Here is a 20,401-nt window from a genome sequence, read left to right as displayed (position 1 = left end):
CGGCAATTTCTCACAAGGAGGTCACACCCATTTGTATGAGCGATGGGTTGTTTTTGAACAAAAGACCTCCTCACATTACTCCTTTGGTCATCATCTTCATTGTTGTCTTCTTCGACCATAACTATAGTGTTTTACCAATTGGACTGAAAAAGCATGTACAGGCAGCATGTAGTGGTCCCAAATTCTTGGAGTGCTAGCTTACCATGTGTACCGCCACGAACATTGGCTGACGATTGCGACTGGTGGACCTCTGCAGACGCGCTGACAGGAAAAATATGAATCTGGCCTTAGATTATAGTCAAAAACGGAGACCAAAAGCATTGATAGAACAGACAAGTCTGCTTGTAAGTGTTAAGTTATCATTTTTTTCTGTGATTTAAGGTACAATTTTTGACTCAGACCTTGGCCCTACTCCAGGATGCAGATTTATTGAACTGCCTGGAGTAAAATCTGGAACCCCCTCTAATGTACCCTCCCTCAAGGTTTTACCTTGCAATATCATCCAGGCAATGCAGTAAACCTACTTTACAAAAGTGTGCCTTTATGAAAAGCCTTAGTGGTCTTCTGTGCTACACCTCCCATATTAATTGTCAGTTTTATTTTGACTTACATTTGACCTATTTCTGTTGGTCTGTCCCACACGGCTTTGTCCAAACTCCTCCCCTCCCCCCACTTTTTTGCTGTTCCAAAGAGGTGACTTATCTCTTGTATGTAAACTCAGCAGCAACAGCAGCCGTATCAGCATTGCTCTGTGTGTTTACACATGTGTATCCATGCCAGAGATCACCACGGTGATTTTTGAGTCAAAGGGTTGAAAGGCAGCTTTCTGGAAGTGCCAGACAGATATATTGTCTTTAGTCCCAGTGGTGCTCCTGGGATACTGGGAAAACGTCTATAAATCTGTACCCTGCCCTCCTACCTGTTCCTTACTCATCTGGACTGTCAATGCATCCTTTCCCCCACACTGTTCTGATAGACATGATGGTTACTCCTACTCTCAATAATGACAGGGAGAGAGAGTTGTGAGGCACACCTCCCTATCAAACTATAAATCAGGCCTATTGAGAGGCCCACCCTGAGTCTTGTGATCCACCTTTTATGTTTTTAGTGTTTCACATGGGTACATTTAAGATTAACATTTAAAAAAAAAACTTAAATCAAATGTGTGATCAGCTTTGGAACCTATATTCAACCAATGAGACGATGAATAGAAAGCTTTTACCTACAAGTGAGCATTGTCATATGTAATGGTGGAAATTGTGGTCACAATACAAAAGCTTTATTGTGAATGATGTCGTAATTTCATTGTGTTTAGTACATTCCAGTGTCAACCTGCTACACCCCCAATACTGACTGTATCTCAGTTTACACAATAGCCTTTTTTGTGCAATGATACTACTTTACCGCAATGAAGAGATTATATTTTATCCATCTGTTGCAACATTTTATGCAGTTGTGCTGAGATATGGTCGACAAGCACACACCGATACTCAATGTCTCTCGCTCCATGGTCATGTTTACCTGTATTCTCTGCCCAAGGTCCAAGGTATGCTGGGTCTCCCTTAGTAAATATTTTTCAGGATCTGAGAAGACACAACTGACCCTAGCTGTAGAGTGTGTTAATCTGTACAGCCTCAGGGTTTCTGTCAAATCCTCTAGCAGTTGTTCAAGGAGTTACGCATCCAGGAACTATGGGTCTCAGTTTCAAAGTCAAAACTAATTTTGAATGAGCAGTGAATGAATTGGATTAGCCACAGTAGTAGTTGGTGAACTCGCCAGATGCTGTTCATGGCCTCAGACTGATGTCTTGGTAGGGAGTCGGGTGGAGCTCTTGACTTTCATCTGTGTAAACATTCACTCAGCTGATGGTTCTGTGTTTTCTTATTCTTAGAGTCTTGTATTTATTTTATTTTTCTTGTGTAATATTATCATTACAACCCTACAGAGCAATGTGCACCTGCTCTGTCCTTGATTGATAACGGCCTTAATGAAGACCAAACCTATATCTCTTGACTTGTATATTGCAGTAGTATATGATGTGACAGACTGAGCTGTGTGGGTGATGCAAGTGTGATGCTCTGAGCTCGCTTATATGCATTTTTTTCTGTGCAGCAACACATTGATTTTTTTTTTCCTTGGGCATGCTAATGGCAATATTCCCTTCAGCTCAGATGAGGACTGGCAAGTGCACATTGCATCATGTGTTGTATGAAATTAAGTATGATGTAAGACTGACACTAGTCTGTCACTGACAAAATAGCCATCCTTCAATCCTTCCACTGAAGTCACAGTTATGTCAATTGCATCACATGTGGATACTTGGAGTGAATAATTGAGCAGTGTTTTTAGTATTCCTTCATGTTTGTGTTGGAACAATTAGTTTGATTTATTATGATTGCATAGTTTTAGCCACTTTTCAAAATGTTTGAGTTGTGCAAAAAGGAGAAAACAAATATATGAGTGCATAATTGATAACAGCAGACATGGAGAGCACCTTTTAAATTACTCATGAATTTAGCTTGAAACTTGCTAAAGTGGAGGCCATGGCATTCCTGATTCATCTATGACACATGTATGCACGCAGGACGTGTTAATGGAGTGGCCACACATGCACCTGCAAACTCAAAGGCTATAAATGGCATATGTTGGTATATTTAAGCTCACTCATTTGCTCTAATGTGCTGTGTTAAATGCACCCTTTTAAATTAGCTGGTTCGCTTTTAGTTGCATGTTGCGTGAGTCCAAAATTAAGCATCGTCATTTAGATTTAGTCTGCCTGTCCGCAATCTATGCTTAACATATGATTTTGGTTATAATAGTATATATCATGTCATAAATACTATGTGTGTACAAATTTGACTGGGAACACAGTAATGTCCTCCTTCCCCACAAGCATTGCTGAGTTAGTTTGAGAGTATATGATTTCACATGGGCGCTCATTAACAGTCTGAGAACCTTCTTCCTCTCTTCTTCACTCAACAATGCCAACTCCTGTGCTCACAGGGTTCAAGACTGCAGGCAACCATGCCACTGATCCTGAGCTGAGCTCTCAGCGGAGGCCAGCTTTGTCTGGTCCTATCCGAAGGCTATGTACAACCCTGCGTTAGCATTCTCACTATTAGTTGCTTGTTCAGTGGGTGGATGAGTCAGCGCAAATGCATTCCTTGCCTCCGCTAGGTTTCCGGGGTTAGAGCAAGCAAGTGCAGGACTAGCACCAAGCCCAGGTATGAGCAACTTAATTATCCGGGAGTGTTTGGACTGTGTAAACTATTGTGGCCAGTGCCCTCAAGCTTTTGAGTGTCTTTTATTGAAAGTGTGCCATGGTTACTTAATGTTTCCAAAGCAGAATAATGAACACAAAACATACTTTGTGTTTTTTTAAGGATTAACATGAAACAAAGATGCTTATTTTCTACTCACCTTCTTTTTTTATTCTCTCTTGTGGTTCAAGCCAGTTAACCATCTGTCTGTGCGAGTGCTGCTTGTGATTTATGATGTCTGGGATTTCACACCAAGTGCTGTTTTTTACACACTGTGACTGTAGTGGGTAGTGACAGGCACAGGTGATGACCAGACTCCTGAATGACCATTTTGAGGTCTGCGTCAGATCAACTGGAGACGACGACTCATCTCATCAATCATCGATTACATGCACAGAGATTACGCGGCATGTTTGATTAGGAACTGTACATGAGATCTATCAGCAAATAGAAGAATAACATCATTTTTCATGCAACTTTTTGGAGATTTGAGTTTGCAACCTTGAAGTGAGAAGTTTGATTTTGTAAATACTGAGCAACACTGCCAATATTTGCCCTTGATTTGGAGGCAAAGATGTTTGCTGGATTAATGAACTCCGATTCACTCTCATTGAGATTTCACACTTGGAGAGGCCAATCATTATAATGGAGATGGCTGACGGCTGCAGCAACAGATCCCTGGATGAGAGTATGACGACCAAAGCTTATTAGTACTGTTGCTGATTCCCTTGCGCTGAGTCATTAACATGTCAATAGAGCAGGGATGCATTCATGGTGGGGGCACGCAATTTCAAAGAGCGAGTCGGTCACATGCATTTGGACTTTGTTCTGAGAAATATTCGCCAAATTAATGGGCTGTGAGAAATGCATTATTCATAAGATATATAAGAGAACACTAATGCCTGACAGTGCCGCGCCGTGAGAATTGTTTTGCCTGCACAAATAAAAACACCCCGTTTTTTGGGTTTTTTTTTTTTTTAAAGCTGAGCGAAAGAAGTTCATCAGTGCATCTACCACAAAGTGAAAAGACTGCCTCCCAGACAAACTAAATCATCCAGCTGTGACGATTTTCCCTGCATTTTACTGCCTTGTCAAATGCTATAAAAGCAAATTGTCTTGTTTGTGACGGGCTGAGACAACATTGGAGACTTATTAAAGTTTAATATAACATCCCCCAGTACATACCCTCAGATCTTAGATTTATATAGTCCTCAGTGGACCACTCCCCACAGTCTGACTGCAAACACAGGAGCCCCCACTGATGGTGAGTTCTGCATGGGGTTCATCGTGTTTTGGGAGCTGCTGGTGACTATTGAAGAATTTAGAAAGGTTTGCCTTCGCTGCCATAGATCTGAAAGGTCTGTCTGTGTGAGATATGATCATAAAAAGACTAAATGATAAGGCCAGGCCCCTCGGTGGTATTATGTCCTATGAATCATCTCCCTAACATCTTCTGAATGAGCCCAAAGACATTATTTGTGCAGATGTTTTTGATTAATTCAGTTCAGTCCTTGAGGCAACTCTTACTTTTATCAACAATTCAGATCTTTGGAAATGAGACATGGAGTTGGGCAACTCTGAAGGTAATGGAACATTTGTGAAAACAAACCATATCAAACTTTAAACTATTTAAAAAATGAGTGGGAAAAATGAGTGGGGATAAGTTCAGTTTCCTTCATCTTTTCTTCGTGGGGTTGATTATGCTCTGATTAACACTCTCTTTTTTTACTACACCACCCGGATACTTACTTTACACATAAGTATGTTTTGTGTGTGTGTGTGCATGCTCATGTACACGTGTGTGTTCTTAAGAGCTACAAGCTGGCTTCACACATTACAAACTTTTCCTTGCTGTATTATAAATAAGTGACTTTGAATACCCATGTGATTCAACACCAGATTTCCACTGAGAGCTTATTATAATTACCAAAGCTGAAGGATGATTTTCTGTCATGATGAATAAATACTGTGCTGCTCCATGGGCACATTGTGGACTGTGTGTTTTTGGTCTTCAAATACTCGCTTCGTAGATTCAAACACTGCACAATGAAGGAGGAGGAGGATGGAAAAAATGCAAAGTAGGAGGCGAGGGAGGACAAAAAGAAAGTATCTGTTTTGTCTTTTGTTGGTTTTATCGGTGGTAATGTGTGGACAGTTGAATTACAGTAAACATTGCTGTAGCGCATCATGGCAGGCGACACGGCGATGCCAGAGACCACAAAAGAGACAATGCTGTCTGCTGAGTGTGGAATAAGAACAATAATAGTGTCTCAGTCTGCAGTATAGATGAGACCAAGCTGCTTGGTGCCAGCGTATTAGTGGCTCTTTGAGTGTTTGTATGTCCCTGCCAACCTGGAGCGGAGTGGCACAGAGGCCACAGCCTCTCTCAGCACTGTCCATTGTCCTCCAACAGTGATGTCAAACCTATTATGTACACTTGAACCACCCTGGGCCAGGGGCGTCTTTCCTCTGCTGATACCGATACTGGTTGTTGTTTGTCCACTCGGTGTATGGTGTGTAGTGTTTGTACGTAACTGGGGTTCAGATCTGAGGCAGTGTAGTGTGTGATGCTTTACCCCTGCCATTGTTCCTCAGATCTCTGCTATGGCAGAGATAGCACCGTCAGCGCTGGAGCTGGAACCAACTCTCATAGATAAACGGTATCTGCTTACAAATGTACGTTAACATAAAAGCTTGTACAATAGATACCCAACCCTTGACCATTGCAGTGCACGCGCACACATAGTACACACACCAGTAAGCACACTCTTCATGTAGCGTAAAGGCTCCGGTGTTGAGAAACTACAGTACATTTTTTTGATGAAATTAACTCACGCTAATAAATCATTTTGACCTTTGCAAAGGAAGTTAAGGGTGTGTCTGTCCAGCTGCAGGAATGCTTATGCTTTTTGTTCTTTCTTCTTCTTTTTTGTCTGTACTGTGTTTGTGCAGGCGTAGTGTACATTTTTGAACTCTCATGAAAGAAATACAAAAATAAGAGGGGAGCATGTGTTTTATGTATCTCCACAGTCTGATGTGTGTTATTAAATTGTAATAAAAAGAAATCATATCAAGGCGTCAAGCTCTAGAAGGGAAAAAAAAATCAAACCACAATGCACAGCAACTTTTTTTTTCTTTTTTCCCCCCAAACATTTTGTCATGTATTTCAAATAAACAGTGGTAGTTTTTGGCATCAGGAAGCTTCTATGTACCCAGCCTGTCCTCCATCACTTCACAGAGTGACACTGTTTGCTCAGAGAGTGGCACAGAGACAAGCCGAATCATGCCCCGTGTGTCTGCAGTGCCGTGATGCTAACTGATTCTGCCTTGAGTCAAATTCACAGAGGAGTTTGGAGGCTGTTGATGATAGACAGACAGGGTGATGAAAGACGCAAAGCGGGTTAGCAGGATGGATGAATGATGACGAGGGGAAAGAGGAAGAAGCAATGGCACATGACTCCAATCACTGCTCTTTTCTCTATGTTTACTCCCCCCCCCCTCACTGTCTACCTCTCACACTGCCAGTGCTGTACAGTAGGACTGAATGTTGCATGTGTTTTGTGTGGTTGCTTGGAGTGGGAGATAATTATGTTTCCATTTGACTCACCAAGTCTGTTTTTCTTCTTTTGAGAGAATGTGACAGTCGAGATTTCCGAGTTTCATCTGAAACTGTGGCCTGAGTTGTTAAGTTGGGTGGAGCAAGGGTGAAAGTCGAGGTGAGACCTTTTGCTGTTGTTGTTGTTGTTGGGGAGGGGGAAGAAGGGGTGTGGTTGGGAATGTTTACGGAATGTTGACATGTGGGGAGTCTTGGATAATTTTTGTGGGTTGGTTTAGAATAGGTATGTGTTCACACAGTGACTGAATATATACGCACAACAGTCCGCAGCCTGCATTTGTTCACAGCATTTGCATGTTGACTCTGACACCAATGTTTTACAGTAGCTGGAGCCTACATTCTAGATAACTTGTGTATTGATTTGCACACTATTTGACTTCTACACTATTGTGAATGATATCTATTACGGGGGGCATAATAGGGGATGGATAAAAACACCTTTTCTGGTTTCAGCTTCTTAAATGTGACATTAAATTAAGTATTTTTGGTTTGTGGACAAAACAAGACATTTGAGAACACCATCATTTTAAGGTTTGGGAAACACCAATCAGCATTTTCTGACTGTTTATGGACTAAACCGCTCAGTGACTAAAGGAGAAAATATGAAAACAATTTGTTTGTTAACTTTCAGCACTAAAATTTGTATAATTCTTCTCAGGCTATGTAAAAATGGAACGCTTTATGCATCTGAGGCTATCTTTCACAAACATTATACAAGTCCTTCTCCAGTGTCTGTATTTCAGTGAGAAGTGACACAAGAGCCGGGTCAGGCGGATGTCTGGTTGTCGGTGCTGCTGTGCCTGCAACACAGAGAAGAGACAGCAACCTGAGACTCACATGACCTGTTTGTTTCCTGTTAGTGCAGATTATCGTATTTCAAGAGCCATAAGGGACAAGAATTAGCATGGGAGAGTGACATTCCAAGCTGGAAGATGTTTGTGCGTTTGTGTGTGATCTAGTCGGTACTTTACTTGGACAAATATTCAAAAAAACACCTTGTACATTAACTTCATTTGACCTTATTTTGCACATAGGCACATATTTTACCAAATATGTCAAGAGTTAAACCTTTGTTTGAGATCTGGAAACACTTTCCTTCCACATACTTTTATTCCTCAATGGTGTGAAGATGCTTTGTAGAGATACTATGTATGTTAGCACTGGCCTGTAAGATAGCATTCCTAGATTTTGTAAATATTTTGTTTTTGTACAGAGAAAAGAATACATATATATGAAGAAATTAGATAAATGAAGCACACTTTCTTTTGTGATCATGAAAGCAAATAAGCAATATTTAATACACAATACAAGGAAAAGAAATAGATCAACTTCCTAATCAATATACATACAGTATATATGTAAATACAGGTATAAATTCATTTTATACTAAAACCATTTTTTTTATGTGAAAGATCAGGTGCCACATTGAAATTGGGAGTTACAGAATTATTTGGTAAAGTACTTTACCAAGTACTACTCAAACTTTGTGCCCTGTGAAAAAAAACCTTGACCAGTCTTCTCTGTTGAAATTTCTTTTTTTTGTTCTTTTTCTTGAAGCAGCTCTCCGTTTTCATATGCAGTTACTTTCTGTTCAGATTGTGCCAACACATTTTTCAGACATGTGATCATCCATTATCTATCTCCAACTTTAGATAGAAAAGTTTTGCGTTATCTGTCTCGTTCCGCAGGTCCGGAGTGTGAGCGGTGTCGTCATGCCCTCAGTATGTGGTGGTGGTGTTGTTGATCTGTTGCTTTGTGCCACTGTTGCCACATCACATGTGGCTGTTGCTCCCCAGCACTGCCTGTGTTTTGCGTTCAAACAGCGGTGGAGTAATGGTGGTGTGGGGCAGCCAGGTCAGCAGGGGCAGGGCGAGGGCTTTGTTAAGAAAAGCAGGAATTCTTCCGGCTGGCAGATGAAGTCAGTGCATTCCTCCAAAGCAGCTCCCTATAGGCAGCCAGTGGAGCAGAGCCAGGCACTGAATAAGGGGCAAGATAATGGAAGGGCTCATTTTTAAACACCTCCCATGGAGAAGCAGAGACGGTCAGAAAGAGAACACCATCTGTCTTACACTAGGTGAAGCGTTGTCTTTTGCCCACTTAGGCTACAAAGTTTCATTTGCTGTGGCAAGCTGCACAGACAATTCTACCACGGCCCGAGGCAGTTCACTTTTTCTTCGCACTGCGGTATTTTATTGCCTTGTTTTTGAAGCCTGACTGTAAAAGTACAGACATGCAGACTGAGCTGACTGAACATAATGATATTATTTTAGATTAAACCTGCCGTCTGGATGCATGTTGAATTACCTGCTGCTCTGCTCTCTAAGGTCTGATGAGACCCAGTTTTGGTCCTGCTGAGGCGGATCAAACACTTGTTCTGTCGTCCTGCACAAACACACTTTCCCCAAACATAGACACACTTGAGTTGCTCCACTTTCTCTGTCCGTTCCCATCGGCAGTAAGCTATCATAACAGCTTTGAAGGAGGGCAGCAGAGCGCTTAATTGGGTTACAGATTGGCGTTTATGCTCCCAGGTCCACCAGATACCACTGTGGGTTTTAACCAACCACTAGGATTTTTACAAAATGCTCCTCTTCTCTACCTGTTGGCTGCTAGTGTTGAAATGTACAATACAATGATGTTGTCAGTCAGCACAACACATTTGTGACGTCAGTGTTTTGGTGCAGAAGCTGGCATTTCAAGAATCCTACTAACAGGAACACTGTGTGCCTGCTGTATATGATCGCCTCCAGTGTCTCTTGTTTACATAAAGTTGTGTCATACTCTCTTTGAGGGTTGGCTGATGTCATCAGCATCAAGTCAGTGAGATCACACTGGGTGTTTGCAGTTCTTTTTAAAAGCAGATTATTTGTTATTCCTTTGCCCCAACTAGGAAGTGAGACCTCTGGATTAATCATCAATCACATGAGCACACACCTCTGAGCCCTGGGTCTCTGTTTATCTTTTACAGAGCTGATGCCATGCAGTGTTGATCTGAGTCGCGCCAAGCTGAAGTGACCTGTTTTGAAACCCTTCTTTCCATCTTTCCCGCCCTTCCTGGTCCCAGATGGAGCTCAAAGTGTGGGTGGATGGAGTGGTGCGAGTGGTGTGCGGCTTATCTGAGGAGACATCCTGCCAGGATGTGGTCATTGCTTTGGCACAGGCCATTGGTAAGTATCTGAAAAATATCTGGAATAATTGTGTCATCCCTTTGTCATAGCAGTGTCTAACCTAGATAGTTTATATCATTCCACAATGATCTAGTCAGATCAAGATTGCACTATGTACTGTTCTGAGAACTCCCAATCTGTCCTGAGTTTGTCTTCAGATTTGAACACAGAAACTTTTTGAGGTGGTTTTACAATTCAAATCATTTTTTTATAATCACTACAACAATATTAACACTGATCATTTCTAGGATTTATTTTTTCTGTTAAAACTTCTTTAATGTTACAGCAGCGCAACTAGTTCCCTCCTCTCTCTATGTTAGTCACACGCACGCACGTCAACTTAAACACATCGGTACGTTCAGACTCAGTAAAGGCAGGATTTTGTTTTTGCAAACAGACACGACGACAGTGGGTATTTGAATAACGGGTGTGGAGACACCAGTTCTGATCACAGGAGACACATCAAGGACGCATGGATGTCAGTACCCATTCTGAAAGGGGCCTCAGTTGTTATTTGTCATCCGTCTGCTTGACAGTTTATCGAAACACCTTAAGTGATCAGATAACATCCCAAACAATGAGTTTTCAACACAGACAAAACAAAAGGACATGCCAAGGTTAGAGTAGTCCTGTTCTACACTGACCTTTTCCTGGTGGTCAGTTTAGATTGGAGTTGGCTCTCTGCCCCTGTGTCCTGTGGCTTTGTTCGAGCCATATGATGCAGTAGCATTTAACAACATAACTCCAGATTTAGCACTCCCTCCTTCTATCAGGGAGCTGTCTGCCAAGCCATCAGGGAGGATTTGTCCTAATTTCAAGGTCCTTGTGGAAACTTGAAGTTATTTGAACATTTGTTACATGTTGTGTGAGTCTTACGCAACAGCCTTTCATTCCAGTCCACAGGGGCAGAGATTTAGAGGAATAAGGCATCATTGTAATGCATCTGATGTCATATGTTCGCATATTATAACTTGCATAGAACCAGTGGGAGGAGTAAAAACAAGGTCTGAGGTGTCTTTTACAAGTAACTCCATAATAGATTTGCTTAATATGTTTAATATCATTTTACAAAAAAAAAAAAAGCTGGGTTTTTCGATCCATGTTTACTTGCACTCACTCTGTGTCTCTCTGTTTCTGGTTCTTCTAGGTCAAACAGGCCGTTACGTTCTCATCCAGCGTCTAAGGGATACAGAGAGGCAGCTTTTGGCCACAGAAAAGCCACTGGAGTCTCTAGCTAAGTTAGGCCAGCATGGCAGTGAAGTTCAATTTTTTCTGCGGCGCACTGGCCCGAGCAGCAGTGACGGACCTGGCTCAAAACAAGACAGACCAACTCCTCTTCCGCTGCCCAAACATTCTGAGCCAGAGCCCTCAAAACGAAACCAGCCTAAGAAAGCACTGACCTTTAACCTCGGGCCATCCACCTCTCCTAGAACCAAAGCCAAACAGATTAAGAGCTCTCCTCGGGACTCTCCAGAACAGAGAGCTTCTCCATCCCCCTCGCCCAGCCCTGTATCATCTCATGTGCCATCTCCCTCTCCTTCACCAACTATAGGCCCATCCAAAGATGAGGTCTTTAGGAAAGTTCTTCAGCAACAGGAGAGATTAAGGGCCATTGAGACGCAGCTTGAAGCCCTAGAGAGGGACTCGCATTCCTGGGATAATTCTCCCTGTCCCTCACCAGTCCCTGATATTCGTCTGCAAGAAGAGTTGGACACCTTAGAGCAAGTGATGCGGAGGAACCAGGCCGAGCTAGCACACGAGCAGTACTGGGAGGAGGAGCTTCAAGCAGAGGTGGAAATAGAGCGAGGGATGAGGAGGAAACTCGGGGATCTCCATGCCAAGCTGGATGACTGTGGACGGCGGCTTCACGACTTCTCGGTCCGCTCTGCCCAGCTCGAACAAGAGATCCAGCGGGAGAGTCAGGCAGAAGTGGGAGCCAACGGGCCTGAGGAGTCCCTGGGCATTGTAAAGGTTGAGCTCCAGAGCCAGGAGAGGCAGAGGACTGAGCTAGAGGAGCAGCTATCTGAGACTGACGAGGCTCTGGGGAAGGCAGAGTCTCTGCTGCAGGTAAGGAGAGAGGTCACAGTTCTAGAGCGAGGGCTGTAAATCCACATCAGCCCATGTTCTGCCATTTGAGGTGTGTTGCACAGACCCTCTAGTAGCAATAGTGTAAACCTGTATCCCTCTCCTACCTGCACACTGCAGCAGACACACACAACAGTGCAGAGACACTCCTAAAAAGAAAAGAACAACAATGTGAACGAAACATGATTTATGTGGCATTTTGACATTAAAGGAATTATAATATCATGGACACTGTATACTCTTACCTTGTATGAAATGTTTTATTGTCTGATTAGCTGAAGTGGTTTGGCAGGTATGATCTTGTATGCATGTTATGAAAATATGGTTACTCGTTCTGTTTGTGTTACAGTGACATATGTCTTGTAAAAAGAGATTAAAGAGGATTTACTGGTAGAACAAAAGCTCCTTTTATTGGATCTACTCAGCTCCAACTTTTGATAGTTTGTGGTCAAACTATTGTGACTTTCCAGGGACTCCGGTGTCTACTTTATGGAACTAATGCAGACTAGTCTCAGTCAGGGGAACTGAAGAAAACTGCCGTAATGTCTCTGTAATTGCAGTATGGTAGATGTTTTGAATGTTTTGCCACAGATTGCACTGTGAAAATGAGTGCAGTCGCACAAAATTGAACTGGAGTGAGAGACCACCGGTCTCCTCAAAGTTTTAAATAATGGCAAACTGACAGCAAAACAGAATGTAGCAATCTGCTTCAAAGTTTTAGGCGTTAACAGTAATATTATACACTAGTAACATTCAGTCCATAGTGTTGGTGACAAAGTGCTGGTTTGCACTGTCAGTCATTAGGGAGCTGAGCATTTGAAGCTGCCAGACGAGTGTGTAAGTGTAGGTGGTGATGAGCACAGCATTCCTGTCATTAGGTTAATGGAGGCAGAGCTGCAGGTGTGACCTGCCTCAGCACACCGCCTCAGTCCAACATCATTCTCACACACACACACACACATAACCCTCTGCCTCTGCTTCCTGAGCTCTGCAGACACATTGATTTAAGCACACATGGAGAGTCAATTAAGCCTGATTAACTGACCTGGTTTGTGAACATCAGTTTAATGTGCGGGCACAGAGTTGAGATCTGTCACCGTCTCTGTGGACAATCGCTGATCTCCACCCTCTCAATTATTGCCACTAATGGTTCTCCAGTCACCTGCCAATTTATTAGATACAGAGGACACCCCGACAAAGTAGCAGGAGAGGCAGCTAGTGACGTCTTCGGAGTGTTCATAAATGGCCTTCAGCAAACCTCGGTTTGAACACGTGGTTGTTTTAGTTACTCTTTGTCAAACCAGTCTGATCGTTCTCCTCTGACCTCTGGCATCAACAAGGCATATTTTCTCTTTTTTTTTGCACCATTCTCTGTAAAGCCCTAGAGACGGTCGTGTGTGAAAACCCCAGCATTTTCTCAAACCAACAACCACACCACGCTCAAATTCACTTTCGTCACTTCTTCTCCATTCTGAGGCTCAGTTTGGACTCCCAGTAGGTTGTTTTGACCGTGTCTACATACCTAAAAGCATTGAGTTACTGCCGTGTGATTGGCTGTTAGGATATTTGCATAAACAAGCAGTTGAAGAGGTGTATCTAATAAAGTGGCTGCGGAGTGGATTTCCCTGCGACGTGTGGTCTGTCGATGCATCTTTTAAATGCTCCAGGCAAACGAGCATTGTTGTGCATCCATCTGCAGGAACACCTCAGGCAACTGGAATCTAAAAGTTGTGCAACTTCGATGACTCATTGTGGCTTAATGGTTTGAAAGTAACAAGTAATTTGAGAATAGACTTGTGGGCTCTGCTGCTCCCTTGTGGTGAGTGGAAGTAATGTGACCTAAAGGCAAGATAAATGATGAAAGCAGAACACATATCCATATTTTGTGCTCACTTCTGTTTACAGGTCCCGGTGTTCAGCAAGTCAGCAGTGTCTCTGATTTCTCACGTGTTGTCTTTTTAATTACTGATGAGTGTTCTTTTTCCATCTAAGGACAAACAGGAGGAGCTGGAGGACCTGAATAAGGAGCTGAGGCAGTGCAACCTGCAGCAGTTCATTCAGCAGGCAGGCGTCCTGCCTGTGCACACCAACTCGCGCACAGAGCTGCAGGAGCAACTGGAACAATTAGAACTCGCACATCTCCTGCAGGAAGGATACAGGAATGAAAGTATGGAAAACAAAAACGGAAATAAAAAAAAGGTGTTGCATGCTAGGCTGCTGAAAAAGTCATAGTCACAATGTTGTCTCTCCCGTCTCCCTCAGGCCACGGTGCAACTCTGGTGGAATCGCCACCACGTCCCACAGCCAAACAGTTCTTAGGACATCCACGCAACCTGCAAAACCCTCTCGTGTCCAGTCTCAACCCTGAGGGTGTGTATGTGTGAGACTCTGCTGCTTCCCAAGTCCGTCCTGCTCTACTACTCTCCTGCCCTGGCCGTCTCCTGGTCCCAGTGCCCTTTGCCCCTTTTACTCACCCCGTCTTGATTGGGTTTAAAGCTATAGCTGCAGTTTTTTTGGTGTTGGGTAGTGGAAGCATTCTTTATGGTGGAGGGCCCCTGCTGTTTCTGCTGACTCCAGTCCAACCTGTCTTTGTGCATAACTCTCCGTCTTCTGCTGATTCGTGTTCCCACGTTCCATAGTTGAGTTATTCTGTGTTTAAGCTTCCACATCCGCTTTCTATTTTATCACATACACCCGTGTCCTTTTAAAGGGGAAATATGTAAATAGATATACAACAGTGACCTTTGTCGTTATGGTTGGTGCAATCCATATTCAAAACAACGCAATACTAAAACGTTACATTTGTATAATATTAACCCACCACATGAATCAGAGAGAGGGAACTGGAGAACACAAGCTATCTTTAGCTGTAGCTTTGTGTTTCCATCAAAGTATCTGCACCAGTATCAAAAAGAAGACATTTTAGGCTCTTCTCCAGTTGCACATAATGTTGATTTTTGTGAATTATATTCCTTTTTCGAGGAAAAAAGATGTTAAAGTACGACACATTAGTGGATACTAGTGTGATTAACCGCTGGCATTGTCCAACAGGAAACCTGGTAACGTCTGTCAGTCAATGGTCATTTAATGATTTAGCATAATACATGTCTTACATATAGCCCCCTATAATGCTCTGGGTCTGTCTGTCCTTTGGTATTGCCTCTCACTTCCCGTCCTCCTCCTCCTCCTCCTCCTCCTCCTCCTCTTCTGTTTGCTTCTGGACTAACACAAGCTGCTTCTGTGATACTTTAATACTTCACTTCATCTGGGAACTTGCTCTTAATCCCTCCCCCTCCTCTTTAAGACAGAGTTGCCTTCCTATCATTAACTCAACAATCATCTGATTGCTGACAGCTGCTCTCCCCTGTTTCCTAATGTAACACATTGATCACCCTGGAAGTGACTGTGGCACACATTCTGATTGCCATTTTTTTATACTGTGACAAGGGAAAGATATGAGATCAATGTCAATTCAGACTTTTTTTTATGTATGGATGCGGTTTATGTGTCATGGGATTGTATCTCTATAATGCCTTGTACTTTGGTGACACTTGTACTTCCAAAGAGCAAGAGCCTTTTCTTAAAGGGCTCTGCAAGTATGTATTGCACTGTCCCATTCTCCTCCGGTGTGAAGCCTGGGCCCCGTGTTCTCCTACACAGAAATGCATCTTTCTCTTCTGTTTTTTTTTTGCCTTGCTTTGAGAAGATGCAAATTATTTTTAGGAGCCTATAACTTTTATTGATCTATTTTTGTCAAATTCTGTGCTCCAAGGAGAGATGCATTTCAGACGTAGTGACATGGGGCTATGGTTTGTTCCAGTATTTTTCTTTTCCTTCATTGGGGATAGATGCATCTGGTTCTTTTGCTGTCGTCACACCTCACATTTGACCTGTCGTAACACTGTTCTTCAGCGTTGACTACTTAACCTAAGATCTGATAACAAACCCACTGAATGCTGTTGTCTTTGTCACAATTTGACCAGCCAATCCACTTTAACCAATATTTACTTTACGATGTCGTAGCTCTTACCTTACATTGTACGTCTTTGTACGATGCTCACAGGTCAATGTGAAGTGTGTTTCTCCTTGTCATTTGAGGTGTGGTGGTTTTCTTTGTGAGATCATGAAACTCCTTCTTGCTTTTAGCAATGACCTACATCTAAGTGCTCTGTCCCAAAATGTGTGTGTTGACTTGAGGACTTTAGTCATCCTCTCTGCACCTTCTCTGGGTGTGAGACCTGCTAATAACTGCTCTTTACATCAGCTTGTGTTTCCTCATTGGCATGTGTGCATAATACCTTACTGAATGAAGCCAGGTTTCTCTCTCCTGCTGTGTCTTAGCACAAAAGTGTTTTCCCAACAAAGGGATCATCATCCCCACTTATGTTTGTGTCTTGCAGTCCTGACATCCCGAGAGTCGTCATGGAGATAAAACATGGATCGCATTGGCCACAGGGAAACTTGTCCCCTGTTCTTTCACCGTCACCTCTCGTTTGACCACATTTCTTTGTAGCTCTTTGTCATTATTCAGTCTATACATACTGTATATACATAAGACAAAAATATATTTACAGAGTTTTTCTTACTCTAAACACTGCAATGTATCTGTATGAAATGTAAAATAATTTAGAAACCCTTTTATGTAGAGAGATTATTACTATTACTATGTATTTAAATATAATAAAAATATGTATTGTGTTTTAGATAAATATTGTGGAGTGAATGTTTGTTTTTTTTCTTTTTAAAATGCACTGTTTCTGGAGTCATACACGTCGTACACGTGCAATTACAGTGCGGCAAAGCCACTGTGGCACAGGCATTATAAATATATTATAGGTGATGTATTATGCATGATTTCCATATGAGGAGGAACGCATCCAGTAATGATGCACAGTGTGATTCTGGGCATTTTATATCTGGTTTCACCAAGTGCATCCTGTGATGCAGAGATGACATTTTGGCATTACTGACACAGCTACTGCTGTCATGGGTAATGTGAAAGAATATATGCAATTTGAGACAATCCTAATTAGCAAATCACAAAGGCTGCAATTCGAATTCTTCTATTTTTGACTGTTCCATCGTCTATGCAAACTAGAAAATGTGACTACTCCTACTCCTACATGTTGGAAACCATTCATAACTTCAAGTTGCAGTATAATATAATAAGAGTATTTCTTTTAATGGTGATTTGTAGTAACACATTTAAAATATACGGCAAATCACAATTGCTCAACGCGTACTTGACACAGGAAAACACTGCAGACCTGTGAGCATTTGAGGAGGATGAATACCAATCTAATTAGTTGTAAATGTTAGTTTAGTCTTAACCACTCAGTGTTTAAACATGTTTCGGTCATTTTTGATTGGGGAAAAAAAAGTCCCTTGCATGGGATAAACAACAGCACTGGTCAGCTACAGGCGTCTGCACAACACTGTTGTCCTCCACCCCTTTCCTGTTTGTTTACCCTGGAGAGTACTCATGCCGGCTGTCACACACTGAGTGACGTGACGTTTCCCCAGTGCTCTGGCTAACCTCACACATAAACCCTGTGGATTTCTATTAATACCCTTATCTGGTGATACTTGCCAGGTAAACTCCCAGGCAAAACACAATTGTTTCTTTCCATTTCAGTGCCGTAATATCAATCACTGCCACTTTGTGCAATGTCTTAAGTATTAGAAATATGTGAGATGGGCCGTTTAGACATTGTGATTAATTGCGTGGAATTGGATTATACTTAAGAAGATTTAGAGCTGGATAAGTTGGATAAGCTTCAAATCCTTGTTTGGGTCCCACTGTCTGGATGGGCCCCGGCCTCGGTGCCAAACAGGAGGGACACTACAAACAAGTTACAATGGAGATAGCTTTTGAATTAGAGTGCGATGAATTAAGGTTACAGGTTGAGAAAATCAATGCATTGAACCATGATGCTTCAAAAGTTTTATTTTCTGATCCTCAGTGTTGTACATTTTTTGTATCATGCAATTTCCAGTTATTGCCACATGAGTCCAACCTCGCCCACTTCATATCTGAACTCCAATCTCATAAACGGGACATTAACAGATTATGATGATGTTTATGGAAGCAATGCCAAAGGAATTATTTTTGCTCATACAGAGGCGCGCCGCCACAAACCCTTGTCACAAACTCTATACTGTACTTCTGGTGATTATCAAACATGTGACTCCTATATGGAAGACGCAACAGAGGCAGCAGGTGACCGAGAAAGAAACTGGTTGCGAGTGAGCGTCTGCACATCCACATTACTCTGTGATGATTAATGGGGCCACAAGTTAATGAGTCTGACACACTGCTCTCATCTATTCCTCTGTGTCACAATGAGTCATGATGGATAGGGAATGCAACTCTCCCTAACTGATACCAAGGAATTGCTTTACATTGCACGTTTAAAGTAAGATACATGATATCACAGATTATTTCAGTAGAAACTTTTATTCACACGCCCCACGGACACTACGAGCGACAACAATGTTTGGCACGGCTCATTTAACGATTGGAAAACCACCCCAAAATGATCATTTTGTTTTCTAGATCCATCTTGAACAAAGTTGAGTCTTCACCGTCTATAGATAGTAAACCTTTTGCTGAATGGCACCCTGGAATCACTTCAAGAACACCCGCAGACGCCTGACCTTAAACTGGAAACCAGTCTTCATGAGAACATACATCTGGTCTAAACCAGTTGTATGAGTGTTGGTGGTTTTTTCCTCATCATTTTACTTTTTACTTTTTAATTATAACAAAACACCTACATAAAAGGATGTTGGAATTTATTCATCAAATATAATATCATCAAAATACAGAAAGGTCATATTATGCACATTTTAGCTCTTTTCACATCTTGTCCTTGTTTGGTTACATTGTTCAAAGCCACAAATGAAACAGAAACTTCACACAACATTACCCTTAATCTTGACAGTAGGTGGCAGTAAAACATATACGCGCCAGAGTAGACGATGATCTGCTGGTTACTACAGGCAGAGATACAGTATATACAATAAGTACAGTATGTGACAGTATAGTGCACAGGGAGCACACAGCTCATGTTGAGTGCACATTGCCCACATGGTCTCTTCCCTGCTCGTAGACACTGTCTGGCGGTGGGAAACGGACGAGTGGCTCTCCCAAAACCAGGTTAGCCGCTGTCACACGCACAGTGGAACTGGCAACTGGCACAATGTGCGTTAGTCAGTGGCTTACCTGCTTTTAGATGTCAAACGTTTCACCGACGGCCTCAGAAAGAGGGACGCACAATCTGTGGAGGAGCACAGACAAAGGGCTGTGTAATAACACATCAATGAATTAGACATTAGGGAAGGAGCGACGTAGATATTGCATGACATGTTTTACCCTCCATGCCATCGTAAAATGATGTGTGTAACAAAATGTACAAAAGAATAATAAACTACAATCTGTGTCTTTAACTGTCCAAATGGACCAGGATTGTTCCCATCTTGATTAATACAAAAAAAAGAAGTATTAAAAAATAAATAATAATAATCTGACAATCGTGTGATAAAATACAGAAAAAGTGCACACATTGTACAAGACATGGTCACTTCATTCTCAACATACAGACAGAATAAAGAGTGGCAGATGAAGGCAGATACTTACCAGTGCCAAGTTTTCTTCTGTAATATTTTTTTAAAGCGAGAATATTTCTACTCCACTTGCAGGAAATTGTAATTTATCTATGAAAAAAAATCCAAATAGTTTTTCCCACCTCCTGAAATAAGTCACACAGCATGACTAAAGTTAGGTGCCTCTCTAAGAATACAGTGTAGCCTACACCGACGCAGAAGTTCAGTTCACTAGAACTACCCCTTCCCTGCCCACTCCCCTGCATCTACAACCCGACCTGGTTATGCAAATGAACCCCAAAGAGGCATCACGTTCAGCCAATGAGCGGCCGTGTTTGAGTCAAAAGACCCGCCTACAGGAGAAAACTGCCAAATGATAACGTCTTAGGGGCGGAGCGTGTGAGGTCAGCACGTTCAGCTGCTTGATGGAGTTATAGTTGGGGTGCGGTGCGTTCAGTTTTGCACGTCGTACATTAGGAATGAACCATTCTCCTGTCACAGTTTCCCGCCACGGCAGGCTATTTATTACAAGTATCAGTGCGACACGAGTTTATTTAGCCTCAAAATAGTCGCAGTGTGATAAGACAGCTGTCAGTCGCGGCGGGGAAAGCGCTCCAGAGCGGCTTTGTCAGAGGACGCTGCTACCCCTACAGTGTGAAGTAGTTGAA

General features: G+C 42.3%; 1 protein-coding gene and 1 long non-coding RNA gene across 4 annotated transcripts in view; one reads left to right on the top strand and one right to left on the bottom strand.

Moving 5' to 3' along the window:
- rassf7a (Ras association domain family member 7a) overlaps positions 1–16,815 on the top strand; it is a 35,342-nt gene extending 18,527 nt beyond the window's left edge. For 2 of the 3 annotated variants that reach the window (XM_044036168.1, XM_044036167.1), the window contains 5 exons: positions 9,845–10,043; positions 11,191–12,110; positions 14,121–14,295; positions 14,391–14,498; positions 16,529–16,815. In XM_044036168.1, coding sequence (XP_043892103.1) covers positions 9,941–10,043; positions 11,191–12,110; positions 14,121–14,295; positions 14,391–14,498; positions 16,529–16,560 — 1,338 coding nt within the window. In that variant the 5' untranslated portion in view covers positions 9,845–9,940 and the 3' untranslated portion in view covers positions 16,561–16,815. Of the gene's footprint in view, positions 1–6,912; positions 6,977–9,844; positions 10,044–11,190; positions 12,111–14,120; positions 14,296–14,390; positions 14,499–16,528 lie in introns of those variants that run through there. The other variant, XM_044036169.1, reaches the window with a different exon arrangement.
- A 1,751-nt stretch (positions 16,816–18,566) lies between these two features.
- LOC122775930 lies at positions 18,567–20,005 on the bottom strand. The gene is made up of 2 exons (XR_006361147.1): positions 19,768–20,005; positions 18,567–19,408 (listed from the first exon to the last, which is right to left on the bottom strand). It is a non-coding gene; the product is annotated as an uncharacterized LOC122775930 (long non-coding RNA).
- Positions 20,006–20,401: the final 396 nt, after the last annotated feature.

The sequence above is a fragment of the Solea senegalensis genome, linkage group LG10, assembly GCF_019176455.1.
Source record: "Solea senegalensis isolate Sse05_10M linkage group LG10, IFAPA_SoseM_1, whole genome shotgun sequence".
Taxonomy (NCBI): Eukaryota; Metazoa; Chordata; class Actinopteri; order Pleuronectiformes; family Soleidae; genus Solea; species Solea senegalensis.
This window is presented reverse-complemented; position numbering and strand designations above follow the sequence as displayed.